This window comes from Strix uralensis, chromosome 2, assembly GCF_047716275.1.
Source record: "Strix uralensis isolate ZFMK-TIS-50842 chromosome 2, bStrUra1, whole genome shotgun sequence".
Taxonomy (NCBI): Eukaryota; Metazoa; Chordata; class Aves; order Strigiformes; family Strigidae; genus Strix; species Strix uralensis.
In genome coordinates, this window is record NC_133973.1 from 107,167,075 (window position 1) to 107,193,206 (window position 26,132).

Below are 26,132 nucleotides of genomic sequence, written 5' to 3' on the forward strand. Positions count from 1 at the left end.
TCAGGCTCCAAATCTCAGAGGACTTAAATGATCAGCTCTGAGGACTGCGAATCTAGAGCCAGTCCTTTATCGACCCACAAGCTACCACTGATGGTGAGCACTACCCACGGGGCTGGGGGAGACGATCGCAGTCAGGCTAAGCTGGCCTGCAGCCTGGGTTGCCAGGCCCCGTGCCAGCCAGGGCTGCAGATGCGATGCTTGCGGAGTGCATTAGCTCTGAAGAAAGTGCTCAAGCTCCCTCTCTCTCTCCATCTGTTGAAACTGGTTGGCAAAGGAGAGAAAGAATTTAGCACTGCGCAGAGTCTGGCTATCCAGAAAGGCAAGAGGAAAAAACCAGAGATAGAAATAAAGGGTGGTCAGTAACCATGCCTTTAATAGCTTGTAAATATTTATTTTTAATTCCAGGCAACTAAGATGTACGTTTGTTGTGTATATTTGACATCTGAAAAAAAACACGAGTCCACAATCTGTTCCATTTCATCTCTTTTCTAAAGCACATAAATTAAAGTATCAGTCACCCCAATGTACAACAGTTTTATGAAGGAAAAAGTCTTGTTCTGTTTTTACAATTCAGTGTCACCTTTTTATCCGAAGCATTAGCTAGAGTTTTAGCTAGATAACTGCCTTACAACAAATAGGAAAACTCAGAACTTAGGCTGTCCAGAAAAATTCAAGAAATTTCCACTCCTTGCTCTCAAACTCCACTTCCTAATAAAGCATCAAAGTAACATTTTCATTTCCCACTAGAAAACAAAAGACCCCAAAAACCTCTTCAAACACACCTGGGAAACACTGTTTGGACCACAGAGCTTATATAAACTTAAAACATTAACAGTGCAATGATTTCCCCGTCTACAACTTCAATGCAGAACCTGAATTCACATCAGGATGAACAAGGATAGAAAACGCCAGGCCTTTGGAGCCTGGGGCTGCTTAAATGGCCTCCCACACTTGATTTAGGTATCCGATACACACTCTAAGGTCTGAGAGCTCCTGCAGACTCGGGGACCCCAGGCCACTCAGCAGTTCAGGCTGAGGCCATTTCAGCGTCCCCTTGCTGAACTCGGCTCAACCCCACTGAACTCGGCTCAACCCCACCTCACGCAGCCGGGATTTGAATCTGGATGGGAAGATACTGAGCACCCTCCTCTCGCACTGGTGCTGGGGCTCAGCGCTTGGCATGATTCAGCCACGTAGCTCCAGCCACCACCCAATATCATTCCCACTGAAACTGATGACAGACTTCCTGCTGATTTAGTAGGTGCCGGCTCACTTTATTAGCAATACAGCAGGGGCCTTGACAGAGGAGGGTTGCTCTTGCCTTCTTCCCATCTGGTGGGTACACGGGCACTGCATACCTGGGGCTGCTCCTCATCAGTCTGCTTGGGAGCTGGTGGGAACAGCCTGTGCTCTAGCCCAAGGTAGATCATGTACAGGAAAATGGGAGGCAGGCACAAACAGCTCATCTGGCTGATGTCTTCATCTGTTCCCTAGCACTGAATAGAAAACCTCTGATCTAGGGGAAAAGAAAACTTAAAGATGAAAGAACTCAAAAATAAAGCAAAAACGTGACCTTTACTGCATTTTCATCTCTCACTGTTTTGACTAAAGAACCCAATCTATAAGTGCAGCTAACTCCAGAGACGAGTATACTCTTTCACAGTCTTGTGTGTGTGCAGCGCTAGAACAAAGTCACAACTACAGGTGCAAAGGGACAACGTTACAGTCCTCAGAAGACCTACTCTGTGCACTCACCAACAGCTTGAGTTTGCTGATAAAGTTAAGCAAAGAGGTTCATTCTTCTTGAGCACAAATGAAAATCTGTCAAACCAGCTTCTATTACAGAGAGATTCTAAACTGACATAAATAATTATGGTCTTGATTAAAAATAATATATTATTCTCAATTTTTGGTTTTTTAGTTTTCATGAAAAACCCCTATACTCTTGACATCTAGGAACAAAGACAAAATAAAAACCAGGCACTTGCTGTGCCTTCTCAAGCACTATTGTGGTGTTTAAGGGACGCAGAGGAACTTAACAAATGAGATTAATGCCTACAGTGGAAAACGAGAGGAGTTCTTCATGCCGTTGGTTTTTTCAAGTCTCGGATTTGCTTGATCAGGTAGTTCTTCTCATCAGTGAATTGTTCGTCATCCATCCTCTCTTTCTGGAAATTGCTCAGAAACTCAATTAGCTTGGGTTGGTTTTTCAACAGGATCTCCACAATAGGCTGTGTTTTGTTTGGACTGGCCACAAAAACCTAACATGCAAACAAACCCAGGCACAGCGGGATGGGGCGGGGGGGGCGGGGGGGGAGAGAGAGAGAGAGAGAGAGAGAGAGAGAGATGAACATCAGTCACAATATCGCCGTAAGTTATTTTCTAACAAGTCAGCTGAAGGCTGGCAGGCAGATACTCTGCTGCTACACACCTTGTCCCAAGGCGCAGAGAGAGGAGTTACAGACATGTCGGTTCAACAGCAAACTGAAGCAAAGTTATGCTTGCATGTGATATCGCTTCCCTTTAATTTTGCCCTTTGTTGATAAAGCGTTTGATTGCAAACCAAGCTGTTGAGAGTGGGCTATCAATTCTCAGCCTCTTCCACATTCAAGACTTAAATACACAGCAATTAATTATCAAGAGAACGGAAAAGCTTTGTGTCAGTATTGATACCATTTCCATACTAAACCAGGCCTAAAATTAGACTTGCCAGCTTTGTTTTGATTTGGAAAAATATGTCAGAGGCTCCACTTCCCCCTGCGTAATCCATTCATGGGAGCGTGGAAATTTCCAGGAGCAGGAGCGCCGTGGTGCGCCCGACGCTGCCCTGGCCGAGCAGAGCAGGAGGGCAACGCAGGGAGGTGACGTGACACGCAGATACTCACCTGGCACAGCCAGCCCAGTGCTGTGGCCTTACTGGTCTTCTCAAATAGTAATTTTCAAGAATAAACCTAGCCGTGCTCTGATTTTTCCTCCTGCAAAGCCTAAAGTCACAGAGTTTTCCAGCTCTCAGCACAACCTCCTACTCTGCAACACTGTTTCTTTAATGTTTTCTTGGAAACTTAAGGCTGGTTGTAAAGGCCAGTGGTGACAAGCTCTTCCCAGGGACCTCAGGATACCACGGAGATGTGGGCTCTGCGGACATCAGTCACGGGGGGCAGACGGGGCGGGGGGCCGGCAGTGGGAACACACGCACAGCACAGCCCCGGCCACCCCGGGAGGAGCTCCCACATCTGGCTCACACCGAGGTTACCATGGCTGGTCAACAAAACAGCGCCCGAGCGCTTGTGCAACAACATAAATAACTTGAGTTATTCTCTACCCGACGAGAAGAAATTAAGGATGGACAGGACTGGAAAACGTCCAGTTTCTCTACAAGCCTGTTCAAACCAGAATGAAAACAAACATATGCTGACAGTACAGAATGGCATGTTGTCCGGCCAAGTGCAGGCGGCACCACCACTCACCCAGCCCCAGACCTTCTGCAGGTTCATTTATCTCCACTGAGATTGTGCCCACATGAAAACCTGGGCCACGTCCAGCTGCACAGGGACGTGCCATGCTACATGATGAGGAACATGCACACGCTGTCCCGGGGGGCTGTGTTACAGCCCCTTGCCCCCAGAAACAACACCTGGTAAAGCCTGGGAGAGGATTCAGACCGGACCCATTGCTAGGCTTTGTACGTCCCAGTTACGGGATTTTATACAAGTGGTGTGGAAAATGCCACGTGTGAGGAATGTGTGGAAGGAATGGGGCTCAGCACAGATCAACAGTGTCACACTAAGTACTTCTGCCCAGACAGGGAGGTAAGACTGTTTTTTTTCTTCCATAAAGGTGAGGCAAAGAACCTACTCTTAAACTCCAGCATCCTGATGCCCTAAGAGTCCTAATCCCTGCCTATGCTTTTTTTCTCCTCTGGACCCCTCCTCCTCAGGTAGCTCCTAGGAGTCCCTGCTTCAAGGTACTTTTCCCTCTGGGTAAAGAGCTGCAACCTCTGCCATGCTGGGTGAACGCTCCCTGGTCCCAAGTCTTTTACAAAGTTTTCCTTGATCTAGTGGCCAGGCATGGTCCCTGTGACAGTAAAACATCTACAGTTATTTATGTCTTCTTTGCACAGGCCTCCATGTCACCTTTCTCTGAATACCTTGAGCTATAATCTCAAATAATTTCTTTCTATGCCTACCTGCCACCTAAAACTTCTCAAGAGTAGCACCAACAGCCCCAACTCTCAAGGATCCCTTCAAGGCAGCCACTCTAAAATAACAGCTTTCCTGTGAGAGGCTCCCAAGCACTCAAAGTGCAACATCTTACCAGGGATGCATCTGTTAGTGGGTCGGACAGCCACTTCACAGCTCTCACTGCACTTAATGGACTGTCAACAGCTGGTTGTTCCATCACTGCCTGCAGTATCTGAAAGCAATATCCCTTCTCTTGCAAATAAATTCGATACACTGCTATTGATGCATCAGTTCCCCATATGAGAAAAATAAAAGCTTTGGGGATGTAAATCACTACTGAATGTACTTTACAGCTTTCCAGTTTGTGCCTTATCCAAGGAATATGAACCCTGAAATCTTGTGGGTACAAATGTTTGGCTCTGGCTGAGACTGCAGCAGTTCACGGTCTCAGCTCAAGCAGCCCCACGATGCAGCTCCCCATGTGCTGACCTACAGCAGGTCACCACACTGATGGAGGTGGGATTCTTCAAGGATGTGTACTGTGATAAGTTCCAGGTCATCTGGACAAGCTTCCTTTGAGAAAAGCAGTACGTAAACCCATGGGCAGGGATGAGGAAAGTAACCATTACAGATCTTCATTAAAAGTTTTTAATTTTGGAGTTCAGTTCCCCCTTTGTGACCAGGAGAAGACAACCATCAAGTACACTGTCAGGACCCACATTTTCAGAAATAATCTGATTACAGGGCAAATGGGATCTGTTAAAGTAGTGTTGAACATCTTCCTTCAATGAATATTAAGCCTCCTTACAAAGGTAGGTGAAGGCTGACTCTCAAAATGAAGAAATCTAAATCACTTCTTGTAAAAGCTATCTGGTCTGCAAACAGACCCAGAAGGTTTCAGTGGTAAACCTAGTAAATACCAGCATTTCATAATGGTCCTACAACTGGTATTATCATAGCAGATAATTAAAGAACTTAGTTTAATAGAAGACATCACATCCTGTTTATCTTCCTGCTTGATTATTTATAGATTATATCTTCTCCTTGCAAAACTGTCAAACTGAACTTTCAAACAAAGATCATCTTGACTGCCAGTCTTGTTCAGTGTCAACAGGGACTCGTAAAGAGAGAATGTTAAAGGACCAGAGAATTCCTGAAATGTTATTCAATACTTTGGCTAAGCAAACAGAATCAGTTCTGCCAGTATCAACTAATCAGCTTCACAAAGCCCAGGATTAGGACCACCATAAGACTTTACTTTTAAAAGAGCCCCCCACATTCAGAGTTCTGTATTGACACGGAGGAGGAGATAAACCCCTGAAAACATAAATCATTATTAACTCTGTCTGGAACATTTCTGCTAAAATGAAGTATAACTGAAGCTAAAACACTTCACAGACAATTTTAACCTATGGTTTTAATATGAAAAGTTACGTATTCTAGAGCACTTAAATCAGACATATGAGAGAGACAGAGACCAAAATAAAGAGAGTATTCATACTAAAATTCCAACTCTAAAAATAGCCATTTCAGCACAGTTCCATTTTGTGAATACTTGCCTGGAATGAAAATCAGCTCTGAAGCTACAAAAGTTGTCCAAAGTGGAACTATTTCTCTCTTCTCCATTAAAAGTCATACACTGTATTTCTTCAAACAAATACCAAAAGCACTTGATTAAAGAATCTGACCTTGTTTCCTTCGAACTAATAGCTGGGCATCACCACCCTCTGGGACTACAACAGGACAAAAGCGAGTACAGAGGTTGGATACCCGGGATTGGGGATTTAAGATTTACTCTGGGGTCACGCACAATCTTACTGAGTCAGGAAACCACACAAAAGTGCCTTATGGTTCATGTTAGTTATAGCGCAATGCTTCGCCTGACACTTCTTGCCCTTTAAACTCTTCAGCTAAGAGACAGAGAGGACACATCCCCACAGACGTGGTTTCAGCTTCGTACCAAGAGGAAACTGTCAGTACAGTCAAATTATGTGAGCCCATTTGCAGAGCAAGCTGCAGGAGGTAGCTCTGTAGTGTCCATGAAGGAGAATGGAAAAATGAAACTAAGGTCACAAAACACAGTGTACCCATTCTATTTTTAGATTTAAACAGTTAAATATCTCTTGCTAAATGTCTGCTTAAGAACAAGAAAGTTGCATAATCCCAATTCACCGCTACAGGATGTTTTCCTCAAAATAATCTAATTGTTTATGAGAAAACCAAGGGAGCCTTTATTTGTAAATCCATAAGGTCAAAGGAATACCTGCACCATGTTCTGAAAGCTTTGCTCTCCCCTACAGGCAAACTCAAAGCAGCCTCTACTAATAACTCTCAAATCCACCACAGGAGCTAGAGAGCCCTTCCCAACATTTGGTCCTCAAAGTGTGCATGCTCAAGACTGGGACCTCTCCACTGAAATCAATGCAGAGAAGGTGCCAATGCAGGTGACTCTCAAAGCCTACAGCTCTAGGTAACCCCATTGGATTATTTATGGATGAGGAGGAAAGGGGTGAGGTGTGTTAGCTTTTCCTAATGATTAAACAATGGCTGATCCTCATGCATGCACGATGTCTGAGACATGCAGCTTTACAAAGCAGCTGCAGGCCTTTAGGATGGTGCCTCAAGGCAGAAGCTTCATTTTGCTCAGGCAAAAGGAAGAGAAGGAGCTGGAGCTAGGAGGAAGATCAAGCACCTCCCCAGTGGAGAAAGGGAGGAGACACTGCATGTGGGCATTCTGGTTGTCTTCATTTTCCCACCCAAAGCACCCTGGATGAGTGAAAAGTTCTCAGAGCTTGAAGGGGTACAGTCCTGGTTTAATCTCAGCCAGCAACTAAGCAGCACACAGCTGCTTGCTCACTCCCCCCGCTGGTGGAATGGGGGAGTGAATCAGAAGGGTAAAAGTAAGAAAAGTCGTGGGTTGAGATAAGAACAGTTTAATAATTGAAATAAAATATAATTATGATAATAATAATAATATAAAAATGTAATGGAAAGGAAAATAACAAAAAGAGAGAGAAATAAAACCCAAGAAAAACAAGCGATGCCAATGAAAAACAATTGCTCACCACCAGCCGATGACCAGGACCAGCAGTGGCCCCCCCAGCCTGCTTTCCCCCCAGTTGATATGCCGAGCATGTCGTCATATGGTCTGGAATATCCCTTCGGCCAGTTTGGGTCAGCTGTCCTGGCTGTGTCCCCTCACAGCTTCTTGTGCCCCCCAGCAGCCTCACTGGCAGGGCAGTATGAGAAGCTGAAAAGCCCTTGACTTAGTGTAAGTACTGCTCAGCAACAACTAAAACATCAGTGTGTTATCAACATTAGTCTTATCCTAAATCCAAACCACAGCGCTATACCAGCTACTAGGAAGAAAACTAACTCTGTCCCAGCCAAAACCAGGACAGGTACTGGCATTTTCAGCCACAAAATGTTCCTGCAAAATATTTTTGCACTAGAGGTGCTCATCATTTTAATCTCTATCTCACAGTTTTGAATCTTCAATAATTAGAAATTGCCTCAGGGAGGTAAGAGTCATATGCCTTTTTTTGGGTCAGCAGAGGCATGGGAGTGTTGGAATCTGCATGCTTACAAAACAAGCACTTTTTCATTTCAGCTGTGTCTAACTGGTGAAACATCTAAATCAGGTAATTTAAACCCAAATCTTTTGGCAGCTCAGACAGAGCAGCAAGTATCCACTTCTCAGCAGACCTTTGATTTCAAATCACTGTGGTTAGTCTACTGTAATTTCAACCAGGACTGCACAGATATTTTGCAAGCACAATTTAAAAATGCAGGCACAGTTTGAAATTTATGAGATTAAAAGCTGAGCATAAGATTCCTCTCGCAGTTACATTAGCATGGAATTATTACAGCTGACAGGAGAACTGGGCTGAGGGACACTAGCCCGGGAACAGGAGGCAGGGACACTGCAGAACAGGGCACAACCAGCCAGTAGTGTTTTCCCCCATTCTCTTAAATGTTTAAGGATTTCCTTCAGTCGTTGTCAAGAAGTTAGAATTCAATTTAAGAAGTGAAATCAGAGGAAAACAATCTTCTCTGACCCGCTCTACAAAGCTAATTCACAATGCAATTTTCCGTATCATACCCTATAACTACCCTGCCCACTGGGGAGAAGCTGAATGCTTCTACATCCAGCTAACCCAGATCCTCAGTGAGGACATAAGAGGGGAGTTCTGCTGCACCTCTAAAGTTACTCTAGTGTGCTACTGATGGTTATAAAAGAGCAATTTCCAGCTGACCAGGTTCTGCTCTGAGTCTGCAATCTCTCCACAATGGACCTCATGCGTGTGAGATAGCGTGAGGAATGCCATGGCACTACTTAAATGCTGCTGATGGGTACCACTGGAAAAACCCAACATCCCATGGAGGTTAGTGTCTGAGGACAGAGTTTGGCCCTTTGAACTGAAGAGTTACCACCGCGCACTGTTTCTTTTGCTCAGCACCCCAAGGCCTCAGCATTATGTCCACATGGCAGCAATTGCAAGTGGTCAAGCAAGGCTGAGCCTACAGTATCTCCAACTATAACTGGAAATGGGATGCACATACTGGAAAAGGAAAGGGAGGGAGGAATGGGAAGGCAGAACGGGAGCAACAGCAATGCGTGACATGGTTGCACACTGGAATCCTTTCAAGTTATTCCAAATCCTTTAAAATGCCTCTTAAAATAAGCGAAATCAGCTGTTCCCAAGGCCTGGGCCGTGCCTGTCATTAATTCAGGAACAGCAATGCATGTGTTTCATACATAAAAATCTGGCATTTATTCACAGAGTGGCTAAGAGAACCCAATCCTCTGATCCCTTCCCTCCATAGGCATCTCAAAGGCTTCAAGTGTTTGGAGCCTGACTGCTCACTTATCTTGGAGCCACATACCTCCTGATAAGGAGGAAGAGTAGAAGTTACAGTGGTTCAGCTGACTATGGGGGAAGTCAGCAAGGGAACAGCTTACCAAGCTGCTTATTTCAGGAAGGGATTTTTTTTTTTTTTAATTCTCCTTGAAGCTTTTTTTTTTTTTTGAAATGAAAAGCTTTTCGGAGAAGCTGCACATTCTCTAAACCTCCACACTGAAGATCTAAAAGCTTTTTTCCAAATCAGAAATGTTAGACGTACAAAACTCAACAAGTCAACCTGAATTCGTGGAGGGTGATGTAACCTTTTTCCTATAGCATGCCTTTTGGTGTGATCTGGTATCTTTCTTAACCATCTCAGGGAAGGATACCCTTACAGGCTCAATATTCCTCTTCTGAAAATCATTAACAACTCTATTTACATAGTTTGAAATTAATGTGTTCATTACAAATTAAAGGTAGTTTTGCATAATAACAATCCAACTCGCCCTCTGTCCCAGAGCAGAGAACTTTTTTGATAGGAAAATGGTAAACTTTTCACTTATTAACATTATTCATCATGAAAGAAGGGACACTGGTTGGATCTGGCAATTGTTTTAAGACTGCATTAATGATCACTGCAAAAGGACGGAAGGATTAAACTCATTTCAAGCTCAGATTTACCAAATCTTTTTAATACCTTTAAAAAGCAGATTGTGTTCGCACTGATGCACAGAGACAGCTCCCTCTATTTGTAGTCTTAATGTAGAGTTTTAAGATTTTTTTTTTTTAATTTTTACCCAGAATCACATGGTAAAATGACCTAAGAGTTGGGGGAAGGTACCCTGAATACTACCTAGAAGCTGTGTATTTTGTTACCTGTAGCGTCCACCTCATCACTACTTGACTGACTACCCTCAGCCCAAACCAAAACTGACGCTGCTTTAAATATCACCTGAGGAAGGCAAACAGAAATCAGAGGCTGAGCGATAGAAAGATTTTCAATTAAAACATTCTCAAATGCTGAAAGTGACTGCAAATCCCAACCTTTGCCTTAATTTTCTGGGCTTTCTCTTGCCCCTCTTGAAAGATACTTTTATGAGGCGAAGAGAAAGTCTGCCACCTCTACAGCTCATACTAGCTCACCTTGAACACGTGGAATGCTTCAAACTGAATGTTGGGGCTTTTATCTCGCAGCAAGTTCATCATCAGCTTTAGATTTTCTGGTTTGCTGATGTATTTTGTCATGATGGCGAAGTTGTGTCGGTCCAGAATCAATTCACCCAGCAGCTATAGACACAATTACAAAAAACCACAGTTTTTTCAGTTCACCACATTATTTTTGAATGCAAAGAAAGAAGCAACATATTTTAATGCTTGCTTAAGAGGTTCCAATATCACTACCTTTTAAAAAGAAAGTAACTAGACTTGTTATCATGCAGTGAATTACTTAACACCCAGTAATGCTCATCTTTTAAATACTTCAGAGAGGGATCCTACATGGGCTGGGTGTCGTAGGAGCTGGTGTGAGCCAGCTAGGACAGAAGCAAGCGTAGTGCAGCTGTCCCACAAAGACACCTTCATTTCATTCAGATGTTACATGAACACGCCCATCCGCAGGCCATGTCAGACTTGGTGCTGTGGCAGCAAGCAGCACCAGACAAACAGAGGCTTTCACGTTACTCTCAAGTTCATTTAACCTACGTTCTGTACAGATTTGAGGTCTGAGGAAAAATGATAGTGCTTGTTCCCTAGAAACAGTCCAGTGCTTCACCAGAGATCCAGGAAAGAAAAAACACAGCGAGGTCTTGTGCATTGTAAGAAAAACATCCCAAGCACTTATTTCTTTTCTATTAGAAAGTATGTGGCTGCTCTGTTGCCATACATGCATCTTGATATTCTGCATAACAGGGAGTTCAAATTTAGAAGGAAAGTGCTAAGAGACTTGACCTTACCTTCAAAGATTGTCTCTTTGTTACGTAATTCTCAGAATGAAGGAGTTTTTCATAATCCTCAAAGATCTAGAGTAACAAGAAAACACAAATGCATCTGGTTCATGTTCATCCTTCCTCCTCCCAGTCCTTCCCACCCCAGAGGAGCAGCAGAGGCCACAGCAGTGCCACCCTCTAACACTTCACTACAATGCCAGGCCCAGCTCTGATGGCTCTTTTTCTTGGCTGGTTATCATGCAGTTAATTAATGCCCAGGAACACTCCTCTTCCAAATACTGCAGAGAGGGATACCACATATGGACTGGATGTAACAGGAGCTGGTGTGAGCCAACTAGGACAGAAGTAAGCCAGTGTCTGTACAACCTTCTCTTACAGGAGGGTGAATCTGCTGCCAGGACACGTTGTCCAGCACGTGACATCCACTCATTCATATCATAGTCATGACTTGCTGTGTGATTTAATACAATATCCCAAATTGGTGATGGTGCATCCCATAGTGGCGTATGCCAAAAGCTCCTTTTGTGAGGTGCCACCTCACCTTCCTTCAGCACCCTCACTTGTTACAGCCGTTTGCCCAACAACGGTCACTAGGAGTTGAACACGTGCTGGCTTTTGCAGGATTGGGCCAAGGGAATCTTGTGGTCAAGAAGACTGAGAGAGAAGGCTACAGTATGTTCAAACCATCTACCAAACAAAGAAAAAACCCCAACACTGCTGTCCAAGAATCATCTAAAAAAATGCTCACTTCCACAATTTATACTTAAAAAATTTAAATGTTAAATAAACATAGAACAGGGACTGTTCCAGTGCAGTACTTCAGGATTAAGAGAAGAGATTAGCAGAGACACTAATTTTGCTCCAGTTAAGCTGCATTTGTGACTCAGTGATAATAAATCTGATCTTTATTTAACCTTCTTGGTAACTCTAGAATGAAAGAAATAGTCTTCGGCCTTTTCACTTTGGCAATGAAATAAAGAATACCTCACGAGAACATAACCTGTAGTCTAATTCCATGATTCATATCAGTCCAATTTTAGTTGATTCCAATGGAATTTTTCTGACCCACATTTGGTTCAAAACCAAGCCAAAAAATCAAAGTGAAAAATGGCAGAAAACCAAGGGACTAATTGCCTTTGGATGGTAAGAGGAATACTTACACCTCAGTCCCCCATTTAGGTACATGTAATTTCCAGTAATGCTAAAACTTCTTCCAGTAACTCTTCTCCTCTGTCCCAAAGTATTCTAAATAACACCAGTATGGCCCTATTGGTGCTGGGATATCACATAACTGTTTAAAAATGTGCACTTTTTTTCCCATGATCTATTGACATACAAAGTTTACAGGTCCATTCACATATGAGGAGATACGATGCATGCAGAGAGGAATAAAACTTGCTTTTAAACTACGAGTGCTCCTGAAACCTTGGTGCATGTCCCCATGTGTGTGTAGAGGGGGTACCTGTATTTCAAATGCCATGCGAGGATTCTGCTTTAGTAAGAGCAGTGTTTAGTTTTGCAGTCCTGTGTGACTATTTTATGTGGAGCATGAAATCCTCTGCTATTGAAAGTGTACTTTTTCCAGCTAAGCACTAACAGATTTAGAATAATTCTTCTAGCATTTATACTTACTACATCATAATTTTGTTCCAGAAATTCTGCTACCAATAATTTGTGTCGTGTTAACAGGTCCTGGGGAAGAACAGAGAAAGGTTACCTGAGAGACCGTGCTCATTTGATTGTCCCTTGATTCTCAAATGTATTTTACCAGGTCATCTTTTAGAAGGTATTTACAACATGATTTCTATAGACAGAAAGCATTTAAAGACAATACTGTGTTTAGTAGGATTTTAAAGAGAACCCAGTTAATGATAACAGAATCAATATAAAACTATTCTAACACTCTCTTCATATTCCTTTTCCCTTCTACCTTTTCTTATGGTCATCAGTCATAGTGCACAGTACTTACAATAAACTGGGGTAGGGGAAAGGAAGAAAGTAAATTAACCCTTTATGGAGGGATCAGCTGTACTCTCAAAGCCAGAAGTGATCTACATGCTGCTCCATAGTTGAAAATTATGCTAAACTGGATCGACTGCTATTGCTCATCTCCAAGAATACAACAAGAATGACCCAAATTCAATCATTTATTTATTGTAATAGATATATATATATACACACACATTTATTTATTTAAAGCCTAAAAGTTAGGCACCAATCTAAGCTAGTCATCCAGGCTCCCTCCGCAGAAGGGGGTCTCAGGTAGGTGGGATGAATCCCTTCTGCAGCTCTTTTTCTGCCCAAGGTGGGCTTACTGACATAGGCACAGCAGACCTTTTAGACAGCTGGATGGGCTGTCTCCCATGCTAAAAGGCCAACTAATTAAAATTTAAATTAAAGCAACCTCTCCCACAGAATGGGAATGCTGGTGCTCAGCAACCGAGATGCAAATATTCAGCTCCAGAAGAGATCAAGTCTCTTTACTGGATGAATAGCTATGAAATGAAGTGTCCAGTTTGAGGCATTTAAGTTTAATTTTTATCTTATTGCCTCTTTTAAAACATAACACTGATCACAATAAATGCCTGATGAAGTCCACTGAAGTTGATATTTTTTTCAGTGAATCAGTTTCTGCTCTCTTTTTCATCATCTCTTCCCTGGTTTCCTTACTCACAGTCAGAGACTGAAGCTGATGAGTAGCTGAAGCAGATGCACAGACACACCCCTACAGCATCACAAATACAAGAAATCCTTTACATACTAATCCTTTAATTTATTTTTGCCATCTATTATAAGAGAAAAGCAGAGTGCTATAAAATCCAGTACATGTTTTTAATACATTCCTTTATTTAGCAGAACTACAATGATAGCCATTTAAAAGGCTGAGTGCAACGAACATGATTCACAAGCTTTTGTGCAGGGCACTTAGGAGGCAAGTACAACATTTTTCAATAGGGGGCACAAATGGAATATAATCCAAAATGAGTTTTTTGTAGAAAATCACAAGAGAGTGTAGAGCAGCAGTATTCAATCAGTACTCTTCCAACCGCTGCTGGTACCCTCCACAGCCGACTAAATCTCTAAATACAAGCTGCTTTCCTCTGCATTTTTAGCAGCTCTGTTTCCTCTGCAGTGCACCTGGCTGAATTTAATTAAGAAGTACATCTCCAGATCATCAAAAATTCCAATACTTCCCTACTATAAATACCCTCAGAATTTAATGCACATTTAATTAGCCTTCCTCTGGTGCACAGACTATCCAAGGCTTTCAGCTCTGATCCAGACACCCTGGTGGCACCACTACAAACCCAACATGGGGGAAATAGAACTGAAAACATGAGTTCTGTAATCCAGCCAGCGAGCTGGTAATAGAAATGAGGTAGCTCCATATTTCATGATTCAGTCACTTCCACATCACTTCTTGCTGTCCCAGCTATTCAGAGTAACAGACAGATAGGAGATGAGATGAACAGCTGGTTTATTTCCAGAACTGACCTTGTATCAGATCATGCAATTTAAAATAAGAGGCAGTTTTAAAAAATGCAGTTCATAGATTTTCCCCAAGCATTTTAAAAGGTGATTTCTGCCCTATGTCTGAGGATGAACTGCCCTCATACTCCTCTCCAGCGCGCATGAGGATGTAGAATCCTATTTTTAAATCCTGCTAAAAATACATGCAGATCACAGGGGACAGAAGTAAGCTCCACAGCTGTAGACCCGTGAACGACATCAATCCCTCTTTTCCGGGGAGGGTCGCAGCAGTCTGTGGTCCCTGCCACAGTTTAACTGACCCTTGTCCCCGTCCTGCCTCCTGGCTGAGCTGAAGCCTGTCCATCACCAACCACACACTGCTGTCCTGCTCAAAGCAGGACCTGGGGAAAAGATGTAAATCTCTTCTGTCAAGCTGGGAACAGAGTCCAGGAGCACTTTTGCTGACCAGAGACAAATACTCTTCTGACCATAGGGTAAAATGACAGAGACAGGGGATTTAAATATCTCAGTTCTGTTGCATTTTTATACAGCCTACACTGTACTTTTACTTGTCTGTGTTTCTGTGCTACTTCCACTTTCATAACATTTACCTGATGAACACAATAACAGCACAACTTAAAATAATGGAAATATGCTATTGAGGTGGTTTGAACTGGTAATCCTGCTCAACTCATTACTGAAGAATGCAACATTATCTCCTTATGCAAATCTTTACCGTATTCTGTAGGTTAGTAAAAAATGAGGCCACGTTTCAGTATGCATTGAATTGCTGAGCTGAACTAACGTTCCTTACAGTTATTCCTAAGGTCTATCTAATCATGTTTCTAATTAGCTTTGAGAGGAAAGAATGAACAACTTGTTTCTATGACAGCAAGGAACTCAATGACAGAATAAAAATGGACTTACGTCTATATTTAGAAGAGTCTTTACCTGAAAAGAATTTTCCCCAGCTTGCTTAAATTACTTTTCAGAAATAAACTAATCTTCCCTGTACATTAAGCTCATAAGCACCAAATTTTGCTCAAAGATTATACTAGGACCTTGCAGGAAAGATGATGGTCACATACAAACTCCAAGAAATTTGGCAAACTTCACCCAACTTCATTTTTAATACAACATAGAAGCTCTATGCAGAGTCTACGCAGTGCTGTCACCTGCTTAGCTCTTTGTAGTGTGGTCCTTACACTGAACCATGGATCACAAAAGTAAGCATATGAATATGTTGTAAAACAATGCATGGACACGGCATTAATCTAAACTTGACTGCCATACTCAGAAGGGACAGCAAAAATTACAAGGATTTCAAAAGTGAGTTTTAAATGATTCCTTCTATTTACTGGTTGTGATCATGATGGGCAGTGGTTTTGTCTCTGGGGAAAGGTAGGGAGAGAAAAAGGTTATGCATTTTACAAGAACTGTATGTAATACATGATTAATTTGAGTTTTAAATGGTTGCATAAAAGACCTTGGGTTATCAAGATGAAGAGCATTAGTGAAATGTAAATCGGTATTGAATTAAAGATTCCTTGCAGACTTCATCACTGCTGTGAATTCAGTTACAAACAGACCAAGGATTAATTATGCCCTTTACTGTACAATAAAAAAAGCCACCCAGTTTAGAGGCAACACAACATTCAGTGATGACTATTGATGGAGTGCCATTTTTGACCCAATGATATGATGCAGGTATTGAATAATTTACCTTGAATGTAGCAAAGGCATCAGAAGCTATATCAAATGTTGACATTTCCACATATTTAAAAAAGTCTCTGAACTGTTCCGAAAAAAGTATAATTTTGGCCAAGGGTTCATGCCGGATACATTCTCTCAGCATAATTCCACAGCGTAAGGCAATATTTGGGGATTCATATCTGAAGAATGAAAAGAAACAGAAAAGATCAAAACATGGAAGAATAAAGATAAAAGGGCACTCTTCCAGCAATGGGGAACTTTGTAGTATAGGGAACACGTGCACCAGAGGGGACACAACACGCAGATGGCAGCTCCCAGTCACAGCACAGCAACCAGCTTCAGGACCTCAGCCCAAAGCTAAGGAGCAGACACACAGATAAGGCTGCCAGTGTTTCACATCGCAAAACCTCTGCCTTCACAAGCCAAAACACATTTTGGTGTGTAAATATGCACTACACCTCCTCTCTGGAAAGACACTGGGGAGTGTGTAATGTTTCAACAGAGTTCATTCACCCTTTTAGATTTATGAGAAAGCAAAGCCCATACAATATAACAATGTCCCTTTTCAGATTCAATTCTGTGGTCCTCAGTTTATCCGAGAAAAAATATAACACCTCATGACCATTCATCACCTCCTACTCTTCTTCTAGAGGATGTTGCTCTAGAAAATTAATGTCTAATGAGGAAGGTAGGAAGAGTCCATCCAGGCAGTCTATACAGGATTAAGTTTTCTGTAGCTCTGAAGATCTTTTTTGCAGTTTAGGAGGAATTCTGCTCAATCCCTCCTCTGCAGAGACTACAACTTTGTTCAGGAGATAAGTATTCGTTCCTCAAATTACAATCCTGTTATGGCACACACATTCAACAGCCAGGAGCCAGCACACTTCTCCATCTTGGAGAGGGAGGGAGGAGGGTAGCAATTCAGATTATTTTCTAGTTCTATAAAGTCTTGATTTCTTTAAAACTGAAATTAATCTGAAACAAAACTGTTAGAAACACAACTTTAAAAAAAAAAAAAAAAAAAAGAATGAAATCCAGCATTCAGGAATGATGTAAAATGAACTTCTTCCAGCAATCTTTAGTCATGTGAAAGTGGTGAAGCCCAAGGGGAAAGAAAGTCCTTCTGTTTCAGTAACCTGGTTATACTATATCAGAACTGTGTATTATCACCCAGAGCTTATCAGCATCATTTTTCCTTTGCACAATTAATTTCTATCACTAGGCCAAAAGAGAAGAAAAAAAGAAGAAAAAACACAAAATGCCATCTGTGCTGTGAGTGAGTGGGCCCTCAAATTTACCACCAGCTTGCAATTTAAAAGAATGGTAGTGTTTTGTGAGCATACCAGAGCTGCATACTTCAACCTGATGTCAACAATAGTTGGCTTAATGAAAAATGAATTACTATTCCAAACAGGCAAATGAAACTTCCCACCCTCAAGGAAATGCAGGCACTCAAGCCCCTATTTGTTTCCTTTTGGGAAGCATTTGCAAACATGAATTTATAACTCTTTAGACAACGGAGATTCACTGATGTTTCCTGTTGAGGTATACCTCTCCTCAACTCCGTTAACAGGAATACTAATTTTCAAGGAAAAAGAGGCGGAGTTGCTCCTAGGAGTGCAGCCAGGAAAATATTTAATAGTTGGCTAAGGAATATTTTGCTTGGAATAAAAGCAAATTACATTGTTTCCAGCACAATAACTTTTTAAAACATAAGTATCAACAGAATCATTCTTAGTCAAATGCTCCATTATCTGGAAGTGGGTTATGGACCTTTGGGTGTTCACGTAAGTGAGGGAAGTTGGGTTTGGCTCTTGGAATATGCCTGGAAGAAGTTTACAGGCTGCCCAGTCATAACTGGCATGTTCTTTGCACCCACACTTACATGCAAAACCATCAGGCAGGAATGATAGAAATGTGTTTCAAAATCACTTCTAATGAGCAGAAGAAAATGCAGCAGAAAAAAATATTGAGTTCTTCTCTGCTTGGATGTACTTACAACCTAAAGAAACCCCCACATACTGACTACGGGGGGCAACCAGAAAAGGAAATAATGGACTTGAAAGATTTCAAGATACTTGTGGAGGCTGAAAGAGGCAAGACTGAGAGCAGAGATGCATCTCAGTGCAAAGGGAATCATACTTCCATGGCTAGTGCAGAAGATGGTACAAGGTAAGGAGCGCAGGCAGACAATTAGGAAGGCATCGAGACTGGGAGACACAAGGTCTTGACAAACATCTACAGTCTGATCTGATTTTACACTAACTTCAGCCAATATACCATTAGAGCTTTAAGTGCACTGTGATAAGAAGAGGTCATCACAGAACAGATCTGGGCAGTGACTAAGTACACTAGAGATAGCATGTGGCATGACACACATTCACAAAAGACCTTATAAATTTGTCACTTGTGAGAAACAATGCAAGTGCCACAAACTTCAAGTCCTCTACAGTCACTGTATGAGAGGGGAAAATACTTTAAATTACAAAGGACCAAAGTTGTTTCTGGGCTAATGCAATATGCTGACACCAGAGAAAAAAATTGGCGCAAATACATCCAGTACTCTATATACACCAAACATTGTACTCATCTGAAATCCTACTCATACACAAAGCCTGCACACACAGAAAATAAGATACTATTAAAGCAAGTCCTCATGCAGCAGGAAGGTCAATTAACCTACCCAAAAAAAGAAAAAAAAAAAAGTAGTGAATTATGTGCTGAATGTTTTTCTGAAGCTGAGAAGCTGGAAGGAAGTAGCCAATAAGTAAAACGAAGCCTAAAAGGTAAGAACAGTTATCTCAAACTGGCAGTGCCGCTGGAGTATTAGGCAGGAAACACTGGGCGGGAGCTCCAATTCAGGATCCTTCCCACTCAACAGAGCTCACATTATGCAATGAAAAAGCAATCTTTTGTTGGTGGTGTTGGGAACTGACTGTCAGGGGGTAGAGGAAATTTTGCATCCAATACAAGTAAAACAATGACAACCCTTCACAATAGTCCTGAGCTGTTTCTTTTATAGTCATGGTAGAATTTTTTTTTTCTCTCTCCAGATAATGTCATGTAATAAACACTGAATGGTACAAACCAGCCAAATCCACTTTCCTTCCCTTTAAGTACATTTTTATTTCATATATTTCATTTAGCATTAATGTGCTGTAGGCACACATTTTAAGTACTGTTTTTAGACAGTGCCAGCAGCAGGACATAGGCAGGTAAGTGTGTTGGGTTTGTGTGTGTGTAACAGGGGGTTTTGGTAGCAGGGGAGGGGGCTACAGGTGTGGCCCCCTGTAAGAAGCTTCTTGAAACTCCCCTGGCTCCAAGTCGGACCCACCTCTGTCTAAGGCCGAGCCAATTAGCAACAGTGGCTGCGCCTCTGTGATAATGTATTTAAGAAGGGGAACCTGGGAGGAGGAGTTGGAGTTGTGAGGGAGACACATCTGTGAACACTGAGGTCAGTGGAAGGAAGGAGGAGGAAGGGGAGGAGGTGCACCAGTGCAGAGACCCCCCCTGCAGCTCGTGGTGAGAGAGCAGGGCCACTCCCCTGCCACCACAGAGGTCACCAGTGGAGCAGATGTCCACCTACAGCCCGTGGAGGACCCCAGAGCAGGTGGATGCACACGAAGAAGGCTGGGACTCTGAGGGAAGCCCCCACTGTTGTAATTCCTGTAGTTTAGTGCTGGAAGGACTCACGTTGGAGAGAATTCATGGAGGACTGTCTCCTGTGAGAGGGACCCCATGCTGGAGCGGGGGAGGAGTGTGACAAGTCCTCCCCCTGAGGAGGACAGGGGCAGGACTGACTGCACCCCCCATTCCCTGCCCCCTGTGCTGCTGGAGGGGAGGAGGTAGAGAAATCAAGAGCAAAGCTGAGCCCGAGAAGAAGGGAGAGGTAGAGGGAAGGTGTTTTTAAGATGTGGTTATACTTTTCACTGTCCTACTCTGTTAAGTGTGGTTAGTGTTTGAATTAAATTGATGTTCTTTTTCTTTCCCTAATGAGTCTATCTTTTGCTGGTGACCATAATGGGTCAATCATCCCTTGCTGTCCTTATCTCTATTCCCAAGCCTTTTGTTATATTTTTCTCCTTCCCATTCCTAAGGGGGAAGGGGTGAGTGAGTGGCTGTGTGGTGCTCAGTTGTCCTCTGGGCTCAAACCATGACAGTAAGGCAGTGTCGTGTTTGACATCATTATGCCGTTCTGCAGCAGCTGCTCAGATACCGTCAGGGCAGGATAGGACTGTCTTCTGGACTACTGCTGATGAATTCAACAGCACTTTTTAACAAGAAACTCCAGAAATGGCAATTATGATACACTGCAGTGCTGCAGAGAGATAGTCAAGAAATCAAGAACAAGGCGCCTGAGGACCAAACTAACACAGACACACCGCTACGTGCAGCAACAATCTCAAAAAAAGCACTTAAGTGATGCCATTTAAATACATCCACTGTCTCAGGTCACCTACAGTAAAATGTCTGTCAGCAGCAGATATGCATAACACAAAATCTTTACTATCGTCTTAATATTCTCAGTTGTTACAGATGCAAAAGAATATCTGGGACATGATCCAAAAATATTTTTTAGCTTTAAATAAAGCCCAGACGTATGGTAGTGATACATGTGCAATGTGCAAAAACAAAGTGAGTGAAAAATCAAAAAAGCAAAGACATAGAAAAAGGAAGAAAATTATTGTATCTGTATATGAAATTGAAAACAGTTGTACAGCTTAACGACAACAGAGATAATTATCACCACCATCCTGAAATGACTAGTTTGCAATTTATATAAATCGTGAATTTTAATGAACAAATCAAACCAAAAATCATTTAACTAGCTTACTGGTTTCCTGTCTGAGGAAGCTGGCATTTAGTAACACAAAATAAGTCAAGACTTTCAAAATTAAAGCTAAATCACAAGAAATCATTATACTTGTAAGAGCAAGTCCTAGCTCAGCCCAGCCACCTGCCCAGGCTCCCCACCGCCCTGCCTGCAAGGAAGACAGTGGGTCCACACCTCCTCCTGTCCAGGCAACCAAGAGCTTTGCCACCACATTCAAACCACAAGCTCACAGTTCTTGAAATCCCTGGTACTGACCAGTCCTCTTGGTTACTTTTTTCCCTACTCAGCTGTGCTGGAATGTGGCCAATTTTGAAGGAAATCACTATTTTAGAGGAAGGAAATCACTATTTTAGAGGAAGGAAATCACTATTTTAGAGGAAGGAAATCACTATTTTAGAGGACTCCTGTGCCTATCGCCCTCCTGGCTTGGGTCTGCCCCTGGAAGAGGGGGGAGGCTGGATGAAGGGAATTTTACCCTTGGGGCTGTAGCCTTCTCATGCACAAACCTTAGATGGTGCTTAAGTATTTTCCTAACTCTAGCTGTGGAGCAAATGGTAAAAATGTAAATCTTCAACCTCAAGAGCAACAAAGACACTTAAAAAAAAATAATCCTCTTAAGAACCATTAGTTTAAAAGGCTTATATAATGCTTTTGCACGGCTATTACTAGTGTGACCAAGCAACGACTGTGAAAGTCTACTTGATTTCATACTGATCAGCTAATAAATGCACTTTTTTTCTACATCAGTTATTTAATCCCAATCATATACATTCTCCTTTCCTTAGGGAAAAACAAAATCTTAAAGCCAAAAGAAAACTGAGCAGAAAACAGTAGACTACAAGGGTTGGAAAAGCAAAGCTTCTTGCTGAATGCAAGGTGCTTTTAGTTAAAAATAAAGGGGACAGAAACCTCAGAAGTTTTAGGCCAACACTTGTGCACTCCTGTATGCAACTACAGCAGATGTCCTTTCCACACAGCAGTCTACTACCCCTCCCTGGCCAACTTACCTGGGGAACCACTGGGTTACTGCTGAGCACTGACTCCCTCAAAGGTTAAAAGACACACAAAAAAGAAAAATTTAATGCTGAAAGTTATGGAGTTCATCACAGAATTAATTTAAAGTTGAAGTTCACATCTAGCTACAAGCACTGGAGAAGTCTGTCCCACAGACATGACTATTCTTTTTACGCATTTTTGCCTCTCTCTGTTCTACCACATAGTGGTCCAGTTTGACTCCAGTTATTTACAGACACCACTATATCTCACTCCTGCAATGCAAAAAGGTCTAAATGAAACAGCAGTCATCAACAATGCTACAGAAGAGTTTAGGGCAAGAACTGAAGTACGCATCATGTGGGGAGCAGTCAAAACCAATCAGCATATAATTATTCCAACATGAAGTTTGATGAAGAAAGAACAGCCAAATAAAATAATCCAGTCATTAAAAAGTATACAGTTAAGTAGAAAGTCAATATGAAAGAAACAAAATAACAAACCTGAAACAAAATCTGAAAACCCTTTTTTTTTTCTTTTTTTTTTTTTTTTATCTAAAAGTGAGAAAGTAGATCAACTGCAATGCCAGCATGTTCCAGGCAATGCTCTTTAATGAAAACCAAATTAAAGTACCCACCCTTTTAGAAGCATGAATAGGATATGTGGATGGGCACTAATGTATTCCACAGTAGGGCTGCGTGTGCCAATCTGTCTTCTCAAGATGTTGTTAAATATCTGGGAAACATCCTTTTTGCCCTGTTAAAGAAGCAAAATATATCTTCAATTAGAAAAACATGAACAAATGATCATTTACTATAATCTCTACTTAAAGTGGAAATGAAATTGAAAACAAAACAAGTCAGTCTCTTTTTTTGGGCTATCCACAGACCCACCACCTCATACTTGCTGTTTCTTCCATGCCACAAGAAGGCTTCCTCCATCAGGTGGCTCTGAAGACTACCAATCCCCCCACTCCTATTTACACCTTTCTTTTTCTGAGTTAAGATGTGCATCCCTCTTATTCTGTCAAGCAAGTTCCTGGCTATGTTAAATAACATTAAAGTACCAAAAAAGCAAGCCACTACCCTGAGCCAAACATGCTTTTGCAGTGTGTACTATTGCTCCTGCAGCCTCCAAATTTAAGTTGTCAAGCTAGTACCAAGTACACCACCCCACAGTCTAGACTTACAAAGCTAAAGCTTTTCATTATTCAAATGCAATCAACACCAATTGTGCATGCATTTTTGAAAATCAGGGTTAAATTTAAAACTGTGCCCATTATTTCACCATAAAGAATGAAATAATCACAGCTGATAAAATGGCTGCATCACATACATGTCTCTGCTTTAGTCACAACTAAGATCCTTCATTTTGTCCTAATTTTCTCCTGTATACACACATCTGCACAAACACGTTTTGTCTTCAAATGCTTCCCTGTGCGAACAGCTTTTCAGAAGGTCTTTCCAAATTATGTTCTATTCAACCACAGGGTTTGCCAATACGTCTTGCATTAGAAGTCCCTTCCTCCCCCACTGCTTTCTCCCCTGGCCACGGGAGACAAACTGACGTGTGAAATTAATGGAGGCAGGAGACTGCTGCATTAATGACCAGTAACCAAGTCACTGAGTCAACAGCAGGTCACTATGCACAGGGCAAGCTAAAGTAAAAGGTTACTTATAATCTGTACATGCTCATTGATCTGTCTCGAGAGAACAAACATTCCTTGGCGGGGAACATATTGAACGTTTGAAGCCAAGGAGCAGATAGTTTCACACAGAGGGAAATTCCCTGGTTTCACCTCTACAAATAAATCACTGCTGAGAAACACAAAATATTCTGCTTTCCTACTCATTCCAACCCAGCTGGCTTGGAGACTTGGGGACTCAGGGAATTAAATAGGCGAATCAAATTAGAGCAGGCCAGTCCATCTGCCTGCAACACTTTTGACCCTTGGACATTCTCTTAATTAGGCTAATTCTTTATAAAGTCATCCCATTCTCCCCTATCTTTACAACACTTGTAATGTATGCCTGGAATTCTGTGATCCCCAGCGGCTTCAGCAGTTACTCCAAGATGAAAACAATCCAGACAGAGAAGAGCTGTTGAAAGGACGAGGTGAAAATGGCCAAAAATTAAGTGATCCTCTCTGCACTGCCAAATTTTATATTAGTTACTTAATATCAGGTGCACTGCAGCATTATATGCAATAGAGGAGAGAAGATTATTAGAGAGAGAGATCGAGATCTGTTTCAGAGAGATCTATATATCCAGTTATGTCCAATTTTCTAGAGACCAGCAATGATGAAAGCCAGAGAAGTTGGTCTCTCTGGGCTCTCCTGCAGGGAATGGAGGCAGGTAGGAGAGAACCAAGGCAGACTTCCCGCACCAGCAGATATTTGTAAAAATTGTAGGAATACTTTTGCAACACTTCCTACTTGGATCTGCAATTTGATTTTGCCTTACAATGAAATACATATGGCCACTGAAGCACAAGAACAAAAAAACTGCAAAGGATGCCATTATATAAATAACAAATTGCATGATACCTATACCATAATTTAGCTCCTGTTTCAAGACAAAGTAAGGGAAAGCTTCTAACATCACAAGTCCTGGGCTTGTGGCTACTTACTGCCTCTTTTAGTGGCTTTACAGCTTGGGAACCTTTAGGCTTACACACAGTTGGTAACATCTGCTTTTTTAGTTGACTTTTTCTGTATGCACACTTTCCTCAGTTCTTCAAAGTTCATCAGTAAATTTCATATTTTAAACTTCAAAAAATCCAGTCTGATCTTGATTCTGGGCTCCTACCCAAACCCAACTTTAGTTCTTCATTACAATATCATCACCAAAATTATATCTTGTTTCTTGAGTGGCAGAAGCAATAAATCTGTGTTTTCTATAGATGTGTGACGGACGTGTGCAAGTCTCCCCTACACATGCACTCGCCCCCAGTCACACATGCTGTAAGGGTACTGGCAGATGAAACACAAATGAGACAGGACTCGAGTCTGTGCTTCTGCCTTTTTCTCAGTGGGTGCATTAACTCTGGCCTCACTCCCTCTAAACAGGCATCAAGTTTCATGAAGACTTTGAAAACACATCTTCAAAGGGAAGTACAGTTGTGCAAAACTGCGATCAAAGTGGGCAGCAGGGTTGGTGAGGAAGAGACAGGGAGTCAGGATAAGACAAAGTAACCTACATAAACAAAGACAAAGTAACCTACATAAACATTCCCTTCAGAAATCAGATTTTCAAGTAATTTATGATTTTGCTTTCTACAATTACATACATATCAAAAAATTAATTTGCATGTTATGAAGTGATTAAATTGCTTGTTCAACAAAGAAACCTAAATGCCAACTATGGCCACCAATAAAACAAAATGGAAGCAGAAAAGTTGATAAACTGAAAAAGTCAATGGGAATATGAAGACAAAGCAGCACATGCTCTTACTATCCTCTTGTTCCGTGACATTCCTTCTACTGTTTTGCCAAGAGTATGTATAACAGCTTTGCTAAATGCTTCAAAAGGTTTTATCATGGAAAAATCTATTTTGCAGTAAGTTATTAGAATTGTTTGTAATAACAGTAATTCAGCAACAGATTAGGAATTTCATTCCCTGCTTGCATTTGAAGACTGTGGGTCCAATATGCCCATACAGAACTTGCTGTCTGACAAAAGCAATACAGACTGTCAGGTAACTAAAAAAATGCAGTACGTTCCCTTCTGTGGTGTATTTGATAACAGTATCTTCTCTTCCCCCCTCTCCCTTTTTCTTAAAAACAAATAAATAAATTACTGGATTTTTAGGGGGGTTGGGGTTTTTTTTGGTTGTTGAGTTCTTTTTTTTTTTTTTTTGTAATTAAGACATTTAACCATAATCAGGGGTGGCAGGGAGAAGACAAATTAAAGGATCTCAATAAATTCTAGCATTAAAAAAACCTCCTGAATTTAAGACCTGAGGAAGAATGACAGGACTCCACTAACAACATTTTCAAAAATTAATACAAAATAAATAAATCAGTCCCTTGAATCCTGGTTTTACTGGGATTTTGGGGATGAAGAGGAAAATGAAAATCTCCCATCATTCCTCCCTTTCATTAATTTACAAAATGGAAAGAAAAGTAAAGTAACTTCAATAAGGGGAGAA

At 41.7% G+C, this 26,132-nt stretch overlaps 1 protein-coding gene across 7 annotated transcripts in view; it reads right to left on the reverse strand.

Annotated features, from left to right (window-relative positions):
* Positions 1-346: 346 nt before the first annotated feature.
* CAB39L (calcium binding protein 39 like) overlaps positions 347-26,132 on the reverse strand; it is a 67,411-nt gene continuing 41,625 nt past the window's right edge. For all 7 annotated transcript variants that reach the window (XM_074859681.1, XM_074859685.1, XM_074859680.1 and 4 more), the window contains 6 exons: positions 22,620-22,738; positions 16,166-16,334; positions 12,604-12,663; positions 10,978-11,043; positions 10,169-10,312; positions 347-2,261 (listed from right to left, as the gene is read on the reverse strand). In XM_074859681.1, the coding sequence (XP_074715782.1) occupies positions 2,082-2,261; positions 10,169-10,312; positions 10,978-11,043; positions 12,604-12,663; positions 16,166-16,334; positions 22,620-22,738 (738 nt within the window). In that variant the 3' untranslated portion in view covers positions 347-2,081. The remainder of the gene's footprint in view (positions 2,262-10,168; positions 10,313-10,977; positions 11,044-12,603; positions 12,664-16,165; positions 16,335-22,619; positions 22,739-26,132) is intronic.